Raw genomic sequence first — 18,279 nt, 5'->3', positions numbered from 1 at the left:
GAAGCTACGATAAATCCAAATTCACCTACTTTGGTGGTTTTCCCAACCTTCACATCCATGTCTCTAGACCACACAATCCCTCTTTGTTGACTTGCAACATTGCGGGCCAATAGTTGTCCAAATATCAACTTTCTCATTGTAATCTCTGCTTGTTATGACCTTGGGTGCCACATACCACAACCACCCTCAATTATCTATTGTCGCTGATAGCAAGATTTGTGTATTCTAATGACTCATGGATTCATTCATAAGATTCTAAAGGATTTGTATCACCTAATCAAGAAGGCGGTGGCTATCGATAAACATCTCGAGGGGAACAAGAAGGATAAAGATTCCACAATTGATTATCATTGAGAGTAGGATCCATCAATTAGCTAGCTTCCAACTTCCTTGTGGACCTTGTTGCTGCAAGATTAAGCTAGATTGCCAACTAGATGTACTCTAGCGATGACCATGAAGAACAATGATAGGAAGGTGAACAACAAAGGACAAAATTTTATTCAAAAAAGGTATCTTAAAGTACAAGAGCATCTTGGAAGGTGTTGGAAAATAGAAGGAACAAGGGTAATAGTGTAATTAGTTTATATTTCGGATTGTACTCGTTTTGTTTATTCCAACCCATGTTAAGGCCAATGCTTGTTAAGGAATTATAAATAATGAAAGGAGAGGGTCGAGGGACTTCTTACTTGACCTAAAACTCTCTCACATTCCTAATGTTTCTTCTTCATCTTCTCTTCTTATCTGTGAACCCTAATCTCTTCTCCTCTTCTCTGATACACTTTTCACATCCTTCTTTCTCTTCTTTCTCTTCTTTCTCTTCTTTCACACACACATATATAAGTAAGAAGTCCTAAGGTGTTTTAGCATGGAACATTAGAATTTAACATGGTATTAGAGGAGATATTCCAAGTCACCATCCACTGCTCATTGTAAACTAAAAAGTTATATGCTGTTGTTGGTTAAGAAATTTTCATACACGAACTCAGACAGTACTTAGTTCTAGTGTTTTTTTTTTTCTTTTTGTGAATAAGAGAGATTTTGCCATGCCTAATTTACTCACAAAATCTGCCTTTTGATTACTGAAATCTGCCTTAAAAAATCAAGTTGATGCCTATCCTCTAGATTCAATATGATTTATATTACCTTGCTTGTTATCCATCTAATTAAGTAAAACATCATTGCATTGAATTTCTAGGTTTAAATGCACTAACTTCATTGCATTCTTCCTTCTTGCTTGATTGAGAGGAATTCATTAATCGTGAAAAAAATCTAAATTTTTTTCTTCATAACTTAACACATGTAGCTTTAACCTTGCACTTTTTTTGTTGTGTTTTGTTTTTTTTTGCTAAAGGAATTCTTGAAAACTCCTTCATTTTTGGTCCATAAAAATTATATGTATTTTGGATTCCTTGTTTGAGAAAGTGCAAACAAACGAAAATTCTACTTGCCTTTACCTAGTTTCCTAGTTTGCATGGAAGACATGCATGACTACTTTCTAATTCACGTCAAGGAAGCTTTTTTTTCCAACTTTAAGTCGATGTTTTGTTTCTCTTCCCTTAATACATGTCAAACGGTTACTGTTCACTCATCATGGCTGATGACAATTTGTTTCATGTTTTTGGAACAAATAATTTTTTAAAATTACCACTATACCCCTCAAAGGGTTGTCTAATTACTTAAGCTAGTTCTACTGCATAAAACGATTTCTTATTAGTAGAGATCTCTCTAATAATTTGACCAAGCCTCATCTTAAAGTTGACAAAGAAGATGTATCATATAAAAAATGGTTAAAAGAAGACACTTATAATCAGTTGGTCGATAAATGGTATGACAGAACTAGTTAATAATGTGGTTCACTTCAAAATTGTAAAAAAAAATATTTGGGATACATGTGCTAAGTGTTAGAAGATATGATCAAGCTTGAGTGTCATTGATATAATAAGTCTATGATCTTTTGATTTTTATTCACACCTACTAGGGTGAAGGGTATGATTGTAATTATTATATTTTGAAATCTAAAAATAAAGCTTAAGGGGGAGGATTAAGGCATCAAACTCATTTCCATAATCCTCTCCTATCTTTCACCAACAAGCTCTCCCTCCCTCTCTCTCTCTCTCTCTCTCTCTCTCTCTCACTCTTAGTCATCTCTCTTTTCATTCTCTTTTCTCTCTTCTTCCTCTCTTCTCTTCTAATTCCTTCTTCTTTCTTTCTCTACCTTATATTGAAGTTATTAAACAGGGAATCCAAAAAACTACATGGTATCAGAGTAAGATTACAGGATTCCACATTCAAGATGTCTTTCCCCTCATTTGACTGCCATGGTAGACCTTGAAGAACTCGACAGAAATTGGTAGTTACTCATTCAAGATAAGTATTTTTTTGAATTAATTATTGTTTTTCATCCATGATTGAAGGCAGGAAGATGTTTGTTTTAGTTCAGCTTGTGCATTTATTTTTTGTTGTTATGCCTTATGAAACAACATACCTTTGCTTGAGAAACACCTCGGTTTCATGCTTTCAACATATGTTCACCACATACCCGAATCATGACAGATTGTATCCATGCTTTTGAAAAAAAATTCATTCAAAACTGAATCATTATGAAGCACTTTATGCTACCTAGAGATTCTGAGTAAGAATACATTGGACTCTTATAAAAATTTGAGTTGCTTCATGCTAAGAACAAGAAGACAACACTTAATTGATTCAGTGATGAGTTGCTCTCTTTGATTCAACTTATGGTTTTCTTTTACTGATTCTCTCTTGGTTCACGTATGAATTACAGCACCTTAACAACAATCTCTCTTAGTTCTCCCTTGGACCTATGCTCACCATGAGTTTTGGAAATTAAAAACCAACCTCGACATGTTGTTAGAGGATTAGTGCTTCACGTCAATTGAAAGAAAGGGTGTTGTGATTGAATGTTATTGCTTGTCTTCCTTGCATGCATAAGTGAGACCAATTTGCTAGTGCACAAGCTTGCCTCTCCACTCACGTAAGTTAAAATTCCGGCAAATACACTCTTCAGTTGCTTGTGTAATAATCTAAACAAGGGTGCTGATTATTTGATTTCTTGACTAATATTTCATGGTTTAAGGCATTTGTTTTTAATATGGCTAGTAAGAGTGATTAACTCAAAATCACTACAATCCCTCTTAAAGGATTATCGAACTACTTAAGTTGGTCTCAATCCATTAAGTGTTTTCTCATTACTCGTGATGTTATTGAGCTACTTGACGAAGCCACCTCCACTCGTGGATGAGGAAGATAGTGTATACACAAAGTGGCTTAAAGAGGATGCACTAGTTACTTGATTAATTAATAGCATGGAAGAAAATGTTGCGAATAATGTTGTTGATGTTGAGACAGCTAAACAAGTGTGGGATGCCTCTGCAAAGCTATATTCTAGTACTAATAGCTTGCAAAAGTTATATGATGTTTTTCAAGCGATGTACAATACAAAACATGTGGAGACTGTACATAATTATCTTGCCCGATTTAGAGGTCTCATTCAATAATGGAAACTTGCTCAAACTTATTCCACTGATATTTCGGTTCAAGAAAAACAACAGGAAACATTGGCAACCTCTATTTTCCAAGCTATTATTAAATCATACCTTGAGGTAACCAAAACCCAAATTCTTAGCTCGATTGATCTCCCCTCTTTTAATGATATAAGTTTTACATTGATACATATTCCAAATCCATCCAGCACAAATTGTGTATCATCAACTATGTATTCGAATAATAGAGGTGAAAATTCAAGTAATAGGGGACGAGGAAGAAATACTAAAGGTGGTCATGAAAGAGGTGGTAAGGTTGGACAAAACTCTTCTAGACCTAAAAATCAAAATTGTACTTATTCTAGTGGCATAAATTACTTAGTAGACACTCGCCGGAAAATCCATGGTAAACCAGATTTGGTTACAGTGAATTAGGTCTCTACAAATAATGGAGACAGGAATGAAGTCAAACTTGAGAACTCTAAAGGCAAGAAGACTTTGACTCACTTCAAAGGTTGAAAAATATGATGGCACATACCTCCAACAAGACCTCTCCCACTACCGCAACTACTACTATCACAAGTATGGTCTCTACTACTTCACCTTCCTCATTTTGGATTATTGATTCTAGGGCCTCTACGTATTTGACAAGTAATGGTAATCTTTTGATCTCTATCTCTTCTTGCTTGACTAATAAGTTTGTTTTTATAGCAAAGTACATGAGGTGGGGTCCACATTGGCAAGATGTTCATTTTGTTCTCCAGTTTCCTTTAAATCTTCTATTAGTCAGTTAGTTAAAAAAATTGTTTGTTCCATTACCTTTTCACCTACTTCTTGCATTTTTTAGGACCTGCAGGAAAAATAGGTGATTGGTAGAGGCTATGAACATGGGGGCCTTAACTATCTCAATTTTCTAGTAGTCACAACCACATCCAGTTCTCAACACAAGGCTATTCGATGACACAATAGATTCGGCCATCTGTCTTTATAGTCTCTTAAACATAAGTTTCCTTCTTTATATTTCATTCCTAGTTTAAATTGTAAAGTTTGTCAACTAAGTAAACACCAATGGACTCAGTGGGCTGCCCTTATTGCTTGTGATCATATGTAACCCTAACTACATCACACAACTAATATTTATAATCACAAAAAAACCACCACATAGAGACTGGAGGGGCAATGATTGTCAACTAAAATTTCCCATTTGGGAACAGAACCAAAGCAATCAGTGACCAAATGTATAACGTGGTTGTAGCCCAACCGATAACAATGCAAACCCACACGATGGCCAACCCATCAACCACCTTACCACTTTCCCTAACTAGTCAACCATTGTTCACTTTGCCAAAATTTCTATGCATTTGCATAAGACTGTCCGAGATGTTCCTCTCCGATCCATGGCACTTGGAAGCATGATAATCATGAAAATATTAACATGGTTGATCAAGCTTTGCATGTGAGATAGGTCAGGTTGGCTTCTTGGAGCTGACTTCCTGCATCCATAAAAACCCAGCCAAGCGAGCAATGGCTAGTAATCAACGATGCAGTAATAAGTGAAGTTTAGTATGATCTCCCCAACCTACTCAGATAAAGAGAACAAATAGTAAACTCAGAACAAATATTCACAAAAAGTGCTTAGAAACCCCTTTTGATACTACAATGGCTGCTCTTGATGTTGATGCTCATTAGTCGCTCACTCAAGAGAATGGAGCTAACAACCCTTCTATCTCTGAAATTCTTAGTATTATTGGTACTTAGATGAAGCAATGTTTGTCATGACATCTCTCATCGTTGTTGTTGTTATGATTCTCCTAGCAGAGACATGCGACATAATTGAAGTCATCTTGAGAGGGGAAGCGGACCCTCACATTGTCATACTTAGAGTGCTTACAATAAGTGATGGTGGCAATGACAACAACCCAGCAAAAGGTCTCCCCCGAGGTTTGGATCCTTTTGTAATTGCTCCTCTTACTAGAGCATTGTTGAAGAGGATACTCCTCATGATGCGTCATACATGATGACAACTAGGCATGTTAGAGTTCTAAAATAAATGGCACACATACACTAGAGGTATGCATGTGTGCCTATAGCTCAATTGGTTATTCCTCGGAAACCCTTCAATCCTCTTTGAGTTTGTATGAGACTCACACACATGCACGTGCGAGGCTCACATGCTCGCATGTGTGTGTGGTTTCACATGTGTGATCTATCACACATGTTCACCCATCTGTTCAAATGAGTTTGGATGTTACATGTGTGACATGTGGGGCCAAAGAAGGATGAGCTCTTTGAAACGATTAGATCGATCAGACCATTGCGATGGATCAAGATTAGAGCCATTGGATGAAAACAATTACAAACCTAAACCTTCAATTTAGGTGGTTATAGATCTAAACCGTTGGATCAGTTTGTTGCAGATATGAAACATCAAATCAAGCAATTATAAATCTAAACAATCATATCATGCCATTACAGATCTAATGGTTAGTTAAAAAATATTATAGATATGAACCATCATATCAAAGCAGTTACAAATCTGACGATCAAATTGGGCATCAATGATCTTGACTGTCATATCAAAATGGGTACAAATCTGGATGATCAGGTCAACCTAGAGATCAAGGGGTGTTTTTTCTTAAAAAAATTTAGAAAACTCTTTAAATAGAGCTGCAAAATGTGAGAAAGGGACATAGAAGAAATTTTGAGCTTTGAAAAGCATTATGAAAAGAAGAAAGTGTTCTTGAGAAAAGTCTAAGTGTTTTTGAAAGAAAAGGAGAAAGTATCCTCCATTTGATCCGGTTCAATCAAAATAGGTCCTACAGATTTTGTGAGCCCGCTTAGTACTGTGCATGTCTAAGAGGGTAGAAAGGTTTGTTATGTTTTGGGACATGATCGTCAGCATCCGGTGCACTATAGGTGGCGAATCTCTTTTGAAGATAGCGAATACATGTATCGGGCATGATAGAGGTATTATTTTATATATTTATTATTATTATTTTATTGGTGAAATGGGCCAACAAAAGGTACGCAACGACACTAGATATTAATTTAGGTTTTATTGAAAGTTCTATGAGTTTATTATTATTCCCAATATTTTTTAGAGAGATTTGCTTTCTAGAATGGGGAAATCCGAAAATTCACTCAACAAAACACAAACCCAAACCATTTGATAGGAAATTTTTTAATAGATGGCATAAATGAATGGAATAATGGTTAAAAACTCTAGAGTTATTCTATGTAGTTGTGAGTTCTCTACTATGTAGTTAGTAGCCGAGAGGACCATGAACCAACAAGATCATGTGTTAAACAAAAATATGAGAAGGATTATTTGTGTCATGGTATGATCCATAGTGCACTTAGCAATAGTTTATATGACTTGTATTCTAATACTAAAAGTGAGAAAGGTTTATGGAAAACTGTAGAATTAAAGTACAGGCAAGAAACTAAGTCTGAACAGAAGGAGAGTATTTCACCTACACGATGGCAGATGGGAAATTGGTGATCGATCAAACACATGAAATTCAAAATATTGTTGCTAAGATTATCACCAAGGGTATTCTAATAGATGATAGGATACAAACATCTGCCCTTATAGAAAAACTTCCTCCATCATGATCAGAATTCAAGATCCATATTAAACATAAAAGAGAACTTCCCACATTAGATGAAGTGTTGGTGTCAATTCAGATAGAAGAAAAACACAGAAACAACACTGACAAAAACTTGGGCAACAAATCTGAAGTTAGTGGAAAAACAAATTTGATAATATCAAAGAAGACCAACTTCATAAAAAAAACCCAAGAAACACCTTGGTAAGCCTAAACAAGAACAAAACAAGAGGACATGTTATGTATGTGGAAAATCTGGTCAATTTGCTAAACGATGTGGACATAGGAAAAGTAAAGGGCAAGGTGATAGTAGAACTCCTCAGGTAAATATGACAATTGAAACAAGCTCGGTTGGAACAAATAACAGGTTAGTAATTCGTTAGAAGAAAGAATTTAGTAGAAGGATGAAGAGCTTGCCAATGGCAACAACTCATGAACAGTCTGTTGCTCCTACTGTCTGCTATTTTAATCCTCATTTCCAATCTCATGTGGGAACCAATTTCATTTGAACACAGTGAAAAGAAACTGCCAAATCTTGAAAATTTCAGCAGATAGTCGTATTATTAGACAACAACTCAAGAACAGTCTGTTGCTCCTACTGTCTGCTATTTTAATCCTCATTTCCAATCTCATGCGGGAACCAATTTCATTTGAACATAGTGAGAAAAAGACAAGAACTAACACATTACAGTAGGCCACGTTCAAAAATTTCTTTTGCAACTTCAGTTCTTATCGAGACTAAGAGAAAAGGGAAAGAAATAGAAGGAAAAAATGTTAATTTGCAACCACTACAATTTTCCTTCCTTTATTTTTCACCACTCTCATTGATCATCCTTGGAAGGATGTCTGCTTGTTTTGTATGACCTTTCAACGTTGAAATTCCTAATAAGTTCTTCACCACTGCTCCAATCAGTAACCCCTCCCTTCTCCATAATCTTGCACATTATTGAATAAGCATTAAGGGTCTTCCCAGCAGTTTCAAATACCTTATTCTAGAGATGAGACAAAGGAGAGTGGGGAATCTCTGTTAAAAAACTGCAACAACGGGTTCCTCGTGTCTCCACGTGTTTTTATTTTCCTCTTCGAAGTCTGTAATTTCTGAGTTCAAGCTTATGATGGTCACATTCCTGAGTGATCTGATGGGGTAATTTGGAATAACAAAAATAAAAAGGATAATATAATCGAAGAAAAAACAGAAGCGACAGTTTGGTTTTGCAGAGCGGTTTTCGGTATCCGGTGTTTTTTGTCCGCAATGGCGGGTGCAAAAAGCCAGGGGAGGGACTGGGCGTGTGTGGTGGATGGCTGGTTTTTATTCTCTTCTTTCTCTCTCTCCTAGTTTTTTTGTGGAGAGGAGTCGTCTGCGCTTTCTTCCTCTCTTTTATCTCCTCTCCTCGCCTCGCCGATCGTCTTCGTTTCCCCCGCCGGAAGTTTCCCCTAGCCTCCTTAGAATGCTAATATCCGGCGGTATTTCAGGCTAGGGATTCTGGTCATGGTGCAATGGAGTACGATCCCGGAATTCAGATGTCTCGCACCGTCGGGACGGAGGGATCCTCTCTTACTCCTCAGTTAGATGAAGGTCATCGTCTCTCTGCTCTCTACCTCTCTGCTTTCCTGCCGTGGATACTTTGTGTTGCAATGTTGGAAGAATTACAGAGCTGTGCATGGGGTTTACGAGAAATTTATCACTGGGATGTTGGACTAGGGTTTTCTGATGATAATTGCGGAGCTCTCTTTATCGAATTGGTGTTCAAGCCGAAAACGAATTTTAATTAATATATTATCTTGATTACTTTTACTCATTTTGCAACGAATTGGCCATCTTAGAGGAACTTACGTGGTTTCTTCATTGTCTAGGGGTGAATTTGCAGCAGTTGCTCTTCGACAAATTTTCTCCTTTCTTCTTTCTTTTGCGTCTCTTACAAGTTTTATCTTATATGTATTTCTTTATCCTTTCTCTTCCGCATTGACCTGTCTTCCTTTTAACTCGGAAATTTTGATTATTTTTTTACGTTTTTGACTTGAAAATTACTCTTTTTTCCGAAGAATCGAGTCGATATGAAAACGATCATGGTTTCGATTACAGTGGTTTTGCAATGGTTAACAGAGCACTGGGTATTGTAAGCTGCTTGGTTGGTTTTGATAGGACAAAAGTTTTTCTTTTGTAATTTGGCAACATTATCGTTGAAATAGCAGCGTTGGTTGATAAACTTTTTGGTTTACATTTTTTACATTTTCTAAGTTTGCTTACAAGGGTTTGGAATAGGTAAAGTGTTATCTTCAGGTCCCAGTTCAAGAGGTGGTAACTGAATGTGAATGCAGAAATCTGGCCTTCAATGAAGGATTCTGATTATACTCTTAATTTGGTTTCCCCTGACATGTATCATCTCCTTATTTTCTCCATTTCTTTTTTATTTAGTGAAACTTTAAAATCCTTCTTTATGTTTAATCTCTTTAAATCTCCATATCTCAAACTCTGCTCTGTTTGCACGTTTAATTGTTTCCACTTGTGGCCCATTGTTTTACTTGCTATTTGAGAGATCTCTTGAATTAGTGCAGATTTGGAGTTCAATGACCTGTTAATAAACTAAAATGAGCTTCAAGGCTCAGGGATTTGTTTGTTGGTGTCAACTCATATTTAATATACTGATATAATCTATTTCTTCTTTTTTTTTTTTTTTTTCAATTTGGTGGTGAAATTTTGGTATTTGAAGTTTATTTTCCTTCAAGATTGTTTTAGGAGGTGCTAGATTCTAAAAATTCTGTTGGAAATATGTATCAACGAAACTTCTAGAACCGTGTAAGACTGTTGCTTTACTGCTGTGGTACATTACCATTTAATGATGTCTGAAACACCACCTTTTACATCACAGATACAATGTGGCCAATCTCCCTGAGGTCGAATGAGAGTATGGAAGCTGGACCCTATCCTGAGCGTCGTGGAGAACCGGATTGTGCTTACTATATCAGGACAGGCCTATGTAGATTTGGAATGACATGCAGGTTTAATCACCCAGCCGACAGAAAGTTGGTAAAGGATCTAAATCTTTTCCCTTTCCTTCCCCCCTCTCATAATTTGGAAAATTTTAATTGGTTCAACTTAAATGCCTATTTCATGTTGACTTTTGTGATATCTAAAGGCCGTATTTTTATTGTGTACAAAACAGTGGATTAAAGTCCTAAATCAGATGTTTGCGTTTGGGCTCAATTCAATGCACCCTTTTCTAAAAAATAGTTCCTAAATCAGAAATTCAAGAAAGAACCCATTGAGCACCCTTTTCTATTTTTAAATTTAAACCCTACATTACTGGGCACCGTAAGTTAATAATTAGAATTATATGTAAGCCTTCTGCTGCCTCCTAGTCTGTTTCACTTATAACATGCCTTTTTTTTTGACAGAGTAAAAATGCTTCTGTAGTTCATTTCCTTTCATGTTATTAATTCTATTAGAATTGATGAATTAGATTAGGCTTGTCACATGCTAGGCTGTTGCTGCATTAAGGATGAAGGGAGGATACCCAGAAAGAGTTGGACAACCTGAATGCCAGGTAAAAGTTTCCTCTGTAGTTTACATTTGTAAATGTATTACTATACAGGCTTCGTCATTCAAATTCTCTTTTCATTCAAGTGCAAAGATAACATTTCTTTTCATCTTTTGTAGTATTACTTGAATACTGGAACATGCAAATTTGGTGCAACATGCAAGTTTCATCACCCTAGAGATAAGGCTGGAATTACCGGAAGGGTTCTGTTAAATATTTTAGGCTACCCGCTCCGTCCGGTTTGTACTTGACAGTTTTGATGCCAACATAATATTTCTTTCCAAATGTACTTTGATTTGGTTGTGTGCAGCTTCACCTAATGGCAAACCATTCTCTATGTTCATTTGATTGTTGTCTTTCTTCTGACTATATGTTTTTCTTGTAGAATGAGATGGAGTGTGCATACTATTTAAGAACTGGTCAATGTAAATTTGGAAACACTTGTAAATTTCACCACCCGCAGCCATCCAGCCAGATGTTCGCTCTACGTGGGTCTACTGTTTATCCTCCTGTAAATTCACCAACAAGTCCTGGTCAACAATCATCGTATCCAGGAGGAGGATTGACTAACTGGGCCCTGTCTAGGGCATCTTTCATTCCAAGTCCACGTTGGCAAGGGCCTTCAAGCTATGCTCAAGTAATTCTTCCTCAGGGCGTAGTGTCAGTTCCTGGATGGACTGCTGCTTATCCTGTACATTCTATTCTCTGGCTGTCCTTTTACACTTTAATCTTGAATTTTTCTTTATTTTTTTTTGGTGCATTCATTCAAGAAGGCAGTGTGTGACGATGACGTACTAGCTGGCCCAACTTATATGCCACTAGCTTGCATAATGTAATCCAAATGGCTTCCAGCCAGTGGATTAATCAGCTTGTTTCTCAGATTCAGGCTTGCCATTTGTTCGATTGCCTTGATCTTGTGCAGTCTAGCTGGTGTGCATGCTAGATGCAGTAGATGAGCAATTTCAGGATTGGTTATGTATTTAAAAGTGAAATCTATTGATTAAGTGCATCCATAGCAGGGGCAATTGGGGTCAGTTACATCTTCTGAGAGCCAACAACAGACTCTAGGAACCAGCCAGTTTTATGGCTCATCACACCAAAGCGAAACTTCAAGCGCTACTGAATATTTGTCATCCTATCGCTCACCTTCTGTTCCTATGGGGCTTTATGCATTGCAAAGGGAAAATGTATTTCCAGAGAGACCTGGGCAACCTGAGTGCCAGTTCTACATGAAAACTGGAGATTGTAAATTTGGTGCTGTGTGCAGGTTCCATCATCCTAGAGAAAGGTTGATACCTGTTCCTAACTGTGTATTGAGTCCCTTAGGCCTCCCACTTCGTCCTGTAAGTGACTCTTTCTCATCAAAGTTTATTTGTGTTTATTTTTTTTAGCAACTCCTATGTGTTCAAACTTGTTCTTTGTGACACAATCATACAATTGTACTTCTTATCCAGCACTTTTAGTACAGTCTAGGATTCATGCCTTGTAAGGACTTGTTTTGTTCCTCTCAGTTGCATTTTTTTTTACTTTAGAAATTTATCAAATTAAATTCCATTCTCTTATTTCTTGTGCTTCTGTTTTTTTCAACTTTTTGTGGCATTGAGTATTTTTTAGTTGATAGAAGAATAAATCAGCATAAAATCATTGAATCTGCTTAGCAAGATGTTGAATTCATCTAGAAAGATAGTTCTTGGTTGGCTGGCATGGCTCTCATCTAAATTTGAATTCATGGAGACTATCATTAGAGATTTCTCTTATCCTCTTAATCCAGGTTCCTGGGGACTTTAGCATTAAATATTTTTCTTATCCCATGTCACTGTTTATGCTGGAAATCCTTTAGATGTCCATTTTCAAGTATCAGAACATAGTGGCACTATTCATTTTTTACTTTTTCTGGTTTGTAGACTAGGAATGGTGTTAACTTTCTGTAAACGGCAATACATGTTTTGAATTTGGGGTGTCTGCTATGGGCCAGCATGACACCTTTATATAAGCTGATATGTGTTAATTTTTATGGTACCCGTAACTTATACCATACCTTCTTGGGGAGCTGGATACCATGAGATGGTGTGCCATGGATTTAGAGAAATCACTCTTTAGAAGAAGGAAAAAAATTGATGTAGGAGTTTCCATTCTTTATATATAAATTGTACCTTAATCTCAACTTTTAGCACTAATTGAAGCTTCAATATGCTGGACATGCTAATGCATGTGTGTCTGGTATATTGTTGATCATTAAAATACTTTTACAATTTGTACTTCTCAATGCTTAACAACTATTTGCATAAAATCCTTCTATGCCTGGCAGGAAGGTCTGCTTTTTTTTGTTTTGTTTTGGTATATGCCTTTGGAAAGAGGGTCAAAAGATTAAGAAAACAAAATACTAGCAAATTAGGAGCTGGCAGGAAGAGTGAGGTAGCGCTGATTCCTTACATAAGCAAATTGAGAACATGTGTCCTTCCTTGTTCTCGTGAAGGCTGTAACATTTACGTAGGTGTTTGTAGCTGGAAGATGAACTTGTTGAACATCAATTATGGATTTGGTTCATTGACTGTTTACTAGTTCAAAAATTTTCACTTGCAAGTATAGGGACATTTAGATAAATACCAAAATAAAAAAATTACTTAGAAAAATACCAAACTTTTAAACTTAATTGCAAAAATACCGGATTTCAACCTTTGCCCCTCAATGCTGGAAGGTCAACTCCCATGTCAGCACATTCTGTCCACCATGGTGCCACGTCATCTTATTTTTTAAAGCTCAGGTAAAGAGTAAGATGACATGGCACCATGGTGGACAGATTGCACTGACGTGGGAGTTGACTGTTCCAGCATTGAGGGGCAAAGGTTGAAATCCGGTATTTTTGTAAATAAGTTTAAAAGTTTAGTATTTTTCTAATTAATTTTTTTTATTTCGGTATTTTTCTAAATGTCCCTAATTTATATTTATGGAATTTTTAATTTATTGCAATGAAGCTTTATTCAGAATTTAAGCAGAAAAGAAATATAGTTTTGCTCTTCTTTGTGGTTAACAGATTTCCCTTTTCACTGTTTTGAGAAAAATATCTGCTGTTGAAGCTTTATGCTTCTTAGTAGCATGAGTTGTAATATGGCCTTTTTCCATAAATGGAGCACATTGTGCTTCATTCGAGTTTGTTTCTTCTTTATTTATTTATTTTTTTGGTTATTTGTACACTTTAAGGAAGTAGATACTCATGTGACTTCGAATTCTAGAATATGTATACATGAGGAAGTTTATTCTTATTGTTTCAAGTTCACAAGTAGATCCCATCTTATTATATAGTTTTATGGTGCTTTACTCTCTTAATTTCTAATATAATAATTATCTGTTGTAGCCAATAGATTGAACTGAAAAAGGTACTTTTTTTCTTGTCAACAGGGAGAGCCTTTGTGCATCTTTTATTCTCGTTATGCCACATGCAAATTTGGTCCAAATTGCAAATTTGACCATCCCATGGGAACATTCACTTATGGTCTTGCTACATCTTCAGCTGATGTCCCAGTTGTTCGGCGTTTGTTAGGGTCCTCATCAGGAACTGGTGCGCTACCTTTGTCATCAGAAGGGGGACCTGCCGAAGTGGGCACAGTAAAGTCTAGAAGGCTTTCATTGTCAGAATCACGTCAGATGACTTCTAGTGATGAAAACATTGAAGCAGAGAGTTCACACACCACTACAGGCATTGGGCTCGTTTCCACTTTTTCTTGACCCCATTGGTGGATAAAAAAATGTTCCATCTGTAAAAAGAGCCCACATTGCTGGAGATGTACAGGCTTTTCAGTGATATTGATTTTAGTCCTGTCATCTAAAATACTTTTTCTTCACATTGTAATCTTCTTTCTTCTTAATAATTTGCTTCAACTTGTAAATCTGCATGTAGTATCTCGTAGTATCTTCATCCATTTTAAGGTGTATCTCCTTAGCCCACGAGAGTCACTCTTCCAGGTTTTGAGTCGGTCATAGGCAAGTATCTCCTCTTTGTACTAATGGCTTCTCGACCCCTCAATTTTCAAAGGATCTTTTTAGTGTTTCCATCCTATTTAATTCACATGTTATCGACTGCTGAGGCTTAAGCTTCAAACCTGGTTTGGCTTTAGTTCCAGTTATATTATTATATATGTTGGACCAATACTCTGTCTGTGGATTACATTTACAGTTTCCAAAATTTGTCTTCTTCTACTTTTGTAGATAACTAGTACAATGTTGAAGTCACCCAACAACAGTTCAAACTCTAGATCCCGAAGAAGCACAATGGAAAAAGACCTAGTGCTCATATGTCTCCAAGGTGAAAATCATCCCTAATTCTTACAGGTGATTTTGTTGTTCCCCAGATTCCTTTTTTCTGTGAATTAGAGCAAATTCTTTTCAATACAGTGAAGTTATTTGAAAATCAGAAAGACATCTTTGCTGCTCCTAATAGATTTTGGTTCATGACATTTATGTGACAAACATAAAGATTTAAAACATCTGGTCCTTTCAACAGGATTGATGGCAATGAAGACAATTTTTCCACAAGAGTGATTGGAGAATATTACTGCTGCTGAATCCATTCATTGGCAATACCTCACACATGAGAAGGGCATTGTAACAGGTACAATGAAAATCACGAAACACAAAATTGTTTCCACGAGACTGTTTGACAAATACGAGCTGTACTTTGTTTATGTTGATGAATTGGTTTTGTAATCTCTTAATTTTCTACTCAATGGCAATATGATCACACATTAGATCTTCTCAGCGTTTATAAGCATTTTTGTGGCATCTTATGAAGTTCAAGCAAATGTGATCCACCAGGATGGGCTGATCCCTAATCTGGTTTTAATCATTTTAAGATATTTATTGTGTTCACGGACAGGTAACCTATGGATCATCTTGTGTACTCTTTTTTCTACCATTCAATGGCGCTTAATGTGGTCAGCTTGTGAATGGATGTCTTTAGTTTGCTAAAAAATCAGTTCAAAAAGATAAGGGCCAATGACTGTTGAATTTTTTTGCAGTTGGTTTGCATTTTTTGTGTTTTCCAACCAGAATGGGCTGTTGAATGGAGCCATAATGCCAATACTCAGATTTTGTAGACAATGAGTTGGATCTTTACTGTTCATTACACAGTGTTCTCATCTGGGGTACTTACTCTGATAACTGTAACTGTTCTCGTTTGTTCTTACTGCTTGTTGAAGTTGAACTGCTAGGTGGAGTCTGTGTTGGCCATCTACCGAAAGTTGACATAAATCACGAGCGTGAGAAGAGAAGCCGAGAGGTAATGCCAGTATATTTAATTTAGCTTACTCCACGTCTGATTCCTGATCGAGTCATTCATGAGATTGATGTTCATGTTCTCCAGGCTTCCACTTCAGCACCAACTCAAATGCAGGGTCAGCCCTGGAGTTTCTTACTCATTGTATTCTTGCCCCAAAGTACAAATAACAGCAAGTACGTAAATTAGCAGCTTTATCTCTTCTACACTCTCACCAAACTGTTCAAACACTAGAGTGTGAATAGATAGTCCTATTTAAATCATATGGAGCATAAATGGAACTTATTCAAACAAAAAAATCTGTGATCGAATGTTAGTAAATATGATTCGATTGCAAATTTCCCTTAAGCAAAGGCTTAACCCTACCTTGGTATCTAAATCTGACGGCAAACTTGAAGCCTATAAAGGCAACAAGCAAGAAGAAAGCAGAATCAAAAGAACAAGGGAAGGCCAAGGTTAGAGATGAGAATCTTAATTTCATCTTTTTGGAAGATTCTTAGAATTTCTACATCTCTAGATATAAGATTGTATTTGATTTAGAAGTTTCCTAGAATCTCTTCTTTAATTATGTAATCATTCCTTGATTTATGTAATTAGGGAATCCTAATCGATTGAGGGCTTTTACTAAATATGTAATAAAAAAAGTATAAATAGGGATGTTGGCTTTCCTCCCCCTTTTCTAAAATTTGTCGTTCCTCTTTTGGCTTCTCTTCCTCTCTCCCTGTCTCCCTATCTCTCTCTCGCCCTTGCATAGAAGTTTTTTTGCTTCCTTCCTTCAAGGTACCCACATTGTCCGTTTTGTCCTAAAAGCCCCTTGCTTGCTATCATAATCCCGTTCACCGTCCCATCAAGCCTCCATCAAAACACTCCATTCACACATAAATTTCAGCCTTTTCTCAAGACATTCACCCCTACTTCCCTTGTTGAAAGCTAAATATGATAGTACCTTGAAGAGGTTTCTATTAGTGGTATTAAAGTGGGTCCTTTCCTTGAGACCTCTATCATCAACATGGTCAGTATAAGAAGTATGAAACTTCAACTACAACCTGTCACCACCCTCCCCATTACATAACCACTCCAACCAAGTCCCTTTCTTCTTACCCTCAACCTCCATATACCACTTCCTATCCTCTTAACCCTTCTCATACTATCAACCCATAACCCCACAACATTTCACCCCTTTTCCCAACTATCCTACCATTGGTCACCACTCTCCTCCATGTGAAACTATGAATACAAGGGGAGGATTCTATATGGCTTAGATAAATTTTGCTAAATACAAACATGAAGATGACCTGATGGACTAAAGCTTACATGACTGAACAATTTTTTACTTTTCAACAAATCGATGAAAACTTAAAGGTGCTTCTAGCCTCCATTCATCTAGATGGAGATGCAAGATGATGGTTTGATGCGGGACAATTGCGTGATTTCAATTGAAGTATTCAAATATCGATTAGCTGTTGGAATTATAAAGGGGAAGGAAGAAAAATAGTGAAGAAAGAAGGATTAGGAAGAAGAAGATAGAAGAAGATGTGAAGAAGACAAAGAAGGGAGAAGGAGAGAAAACAATGGAAGGATTTTATTAATTCATCTTCAATACTACATCCGATGTGCAGTTACAACCTATTAATAACTAAAATTAAAATTTAAAACGCAAAACGAATAAGATCAATATATGATAAAATCTAATAAAATCAGGAAAAATGAACTAAAAATAAAATAAAAGAGTATAAATATAAATAAGCTCAATCATAATATAGTGGGTTTACTGGAGCCCGATGAGCGTACCGGTGTTCCCACCAATTCTCCTGCTGTTGGAGAACTCGACCCCATCGAGTATAAGAATTGGGGTTTGATAATACCTTAACAAATGGGGTCTTAGGTTTATTCGTATACAAACCAAAACTCAGACATGGGGAGGCATATATTTTTTAATATGTATATACATATATATTTATGTTTTTATACACAATTTTTTTCTTTGTTGATTTTTTATTCCTTTTCACATGTGCAAAGTTTGCACTTGCGAATCAGGCACATGCGCAATGTTGAAATGGCATCACAGGGGAGGGGAAATTAATCCCTAAGACTTAGGTCGTGTCGAGTTACCAACCTTACTCTTGTGGAACAGAGTTGTTCGGCTTCAAGGCCGTTGAGGAGCGATAGTGACGGTGACGACATGGTGGAGGGGACCGGCAAAGGCAAAACGACAACAATGGTATCCCCACTAACGGTGAGGATGGCTCGAGGGAAAGAAATTTGTGATTTTTCTGTAGGGGCGATGCTTAAGAGGGATTCTGGGTTAACGTAAATGAGAAGGAACGACGACGGTCTATGCGGATGGCTGACGAAGA

At 36.7% G+C, this 18,279-nt stretch overlaps 1 protein-coding gene across 4 annotated transcripts; it reads left to right on the top strand.

The window, feature by feature from the left end:
- Positions 1-8,423: 8,423 nt before the first annotated feature.
- Positions 8,424-14,947, top strand: LOC137963609 (zinc finger CCCH domain-containing protein ZFN-like). 4 transcript variants are annotated; one of them, XR_011115222.1, is made up of 8 exons: positions 8,424-8,687; positions 9,982-10,139; positions 10,594-10,656; positions 10,770-10,889; positions 11,036-11,341; positions 11,667-11,993; positions 14,050-14,631; positions 14,857-14,933. XR_011115222.1 is itself a non-coding variant. In XM_068810750.1 (7 exons), exons 1-7 carry the CDS (start codon positions 8,609-8,611, stop codon positions 14,374-14,376), a joined length of 1,323 nt encoding a protein of 440 aa, XP_068666851.1. In that variant the 5' UTR covers positions 8,424-8,608; the 3' UTR covers positions 14,377-14,947. The 4 variants fall into 4 exon arrangements, 3 of the variants coding, with proteins under 3 accessions (XP_068666851.1, XP_068666850.1, XP_068666848.1); XM_068810750.1 differs by having other exon boundaries at positions 11,036-11,287; positions 11,670-11,993; positions 14,050-14,947; XM_068810749.1 differs by having other exon boundaries at positions 11,670-11,993; positions 14,050-14,947.
- Positions 14,948-18,279: the final 3,332 nt, after the last annotated feature.

Source organism: Aristolochia californica, unplaced genomic scaffold (assembly GCF_029961685.1).
Source record: "Aristolochia californica isolate CCGP_79_NKW_82.1479 unplaced genomic scaffold, dmAriCali1.0.hap1 SCAF_4, whole genome shotgun sequence".
NCBI lineage: Eukaryota > Viridiplantae > Streptophyta > Magnoliopsida > Piperales > Aristolochiaceae > Aristolochia > Aristolochia californica.
Note: the sequence above shows the minus strand (reverse complement) of the source record. Positions and strands in the feature narration are given on the sequence as shown.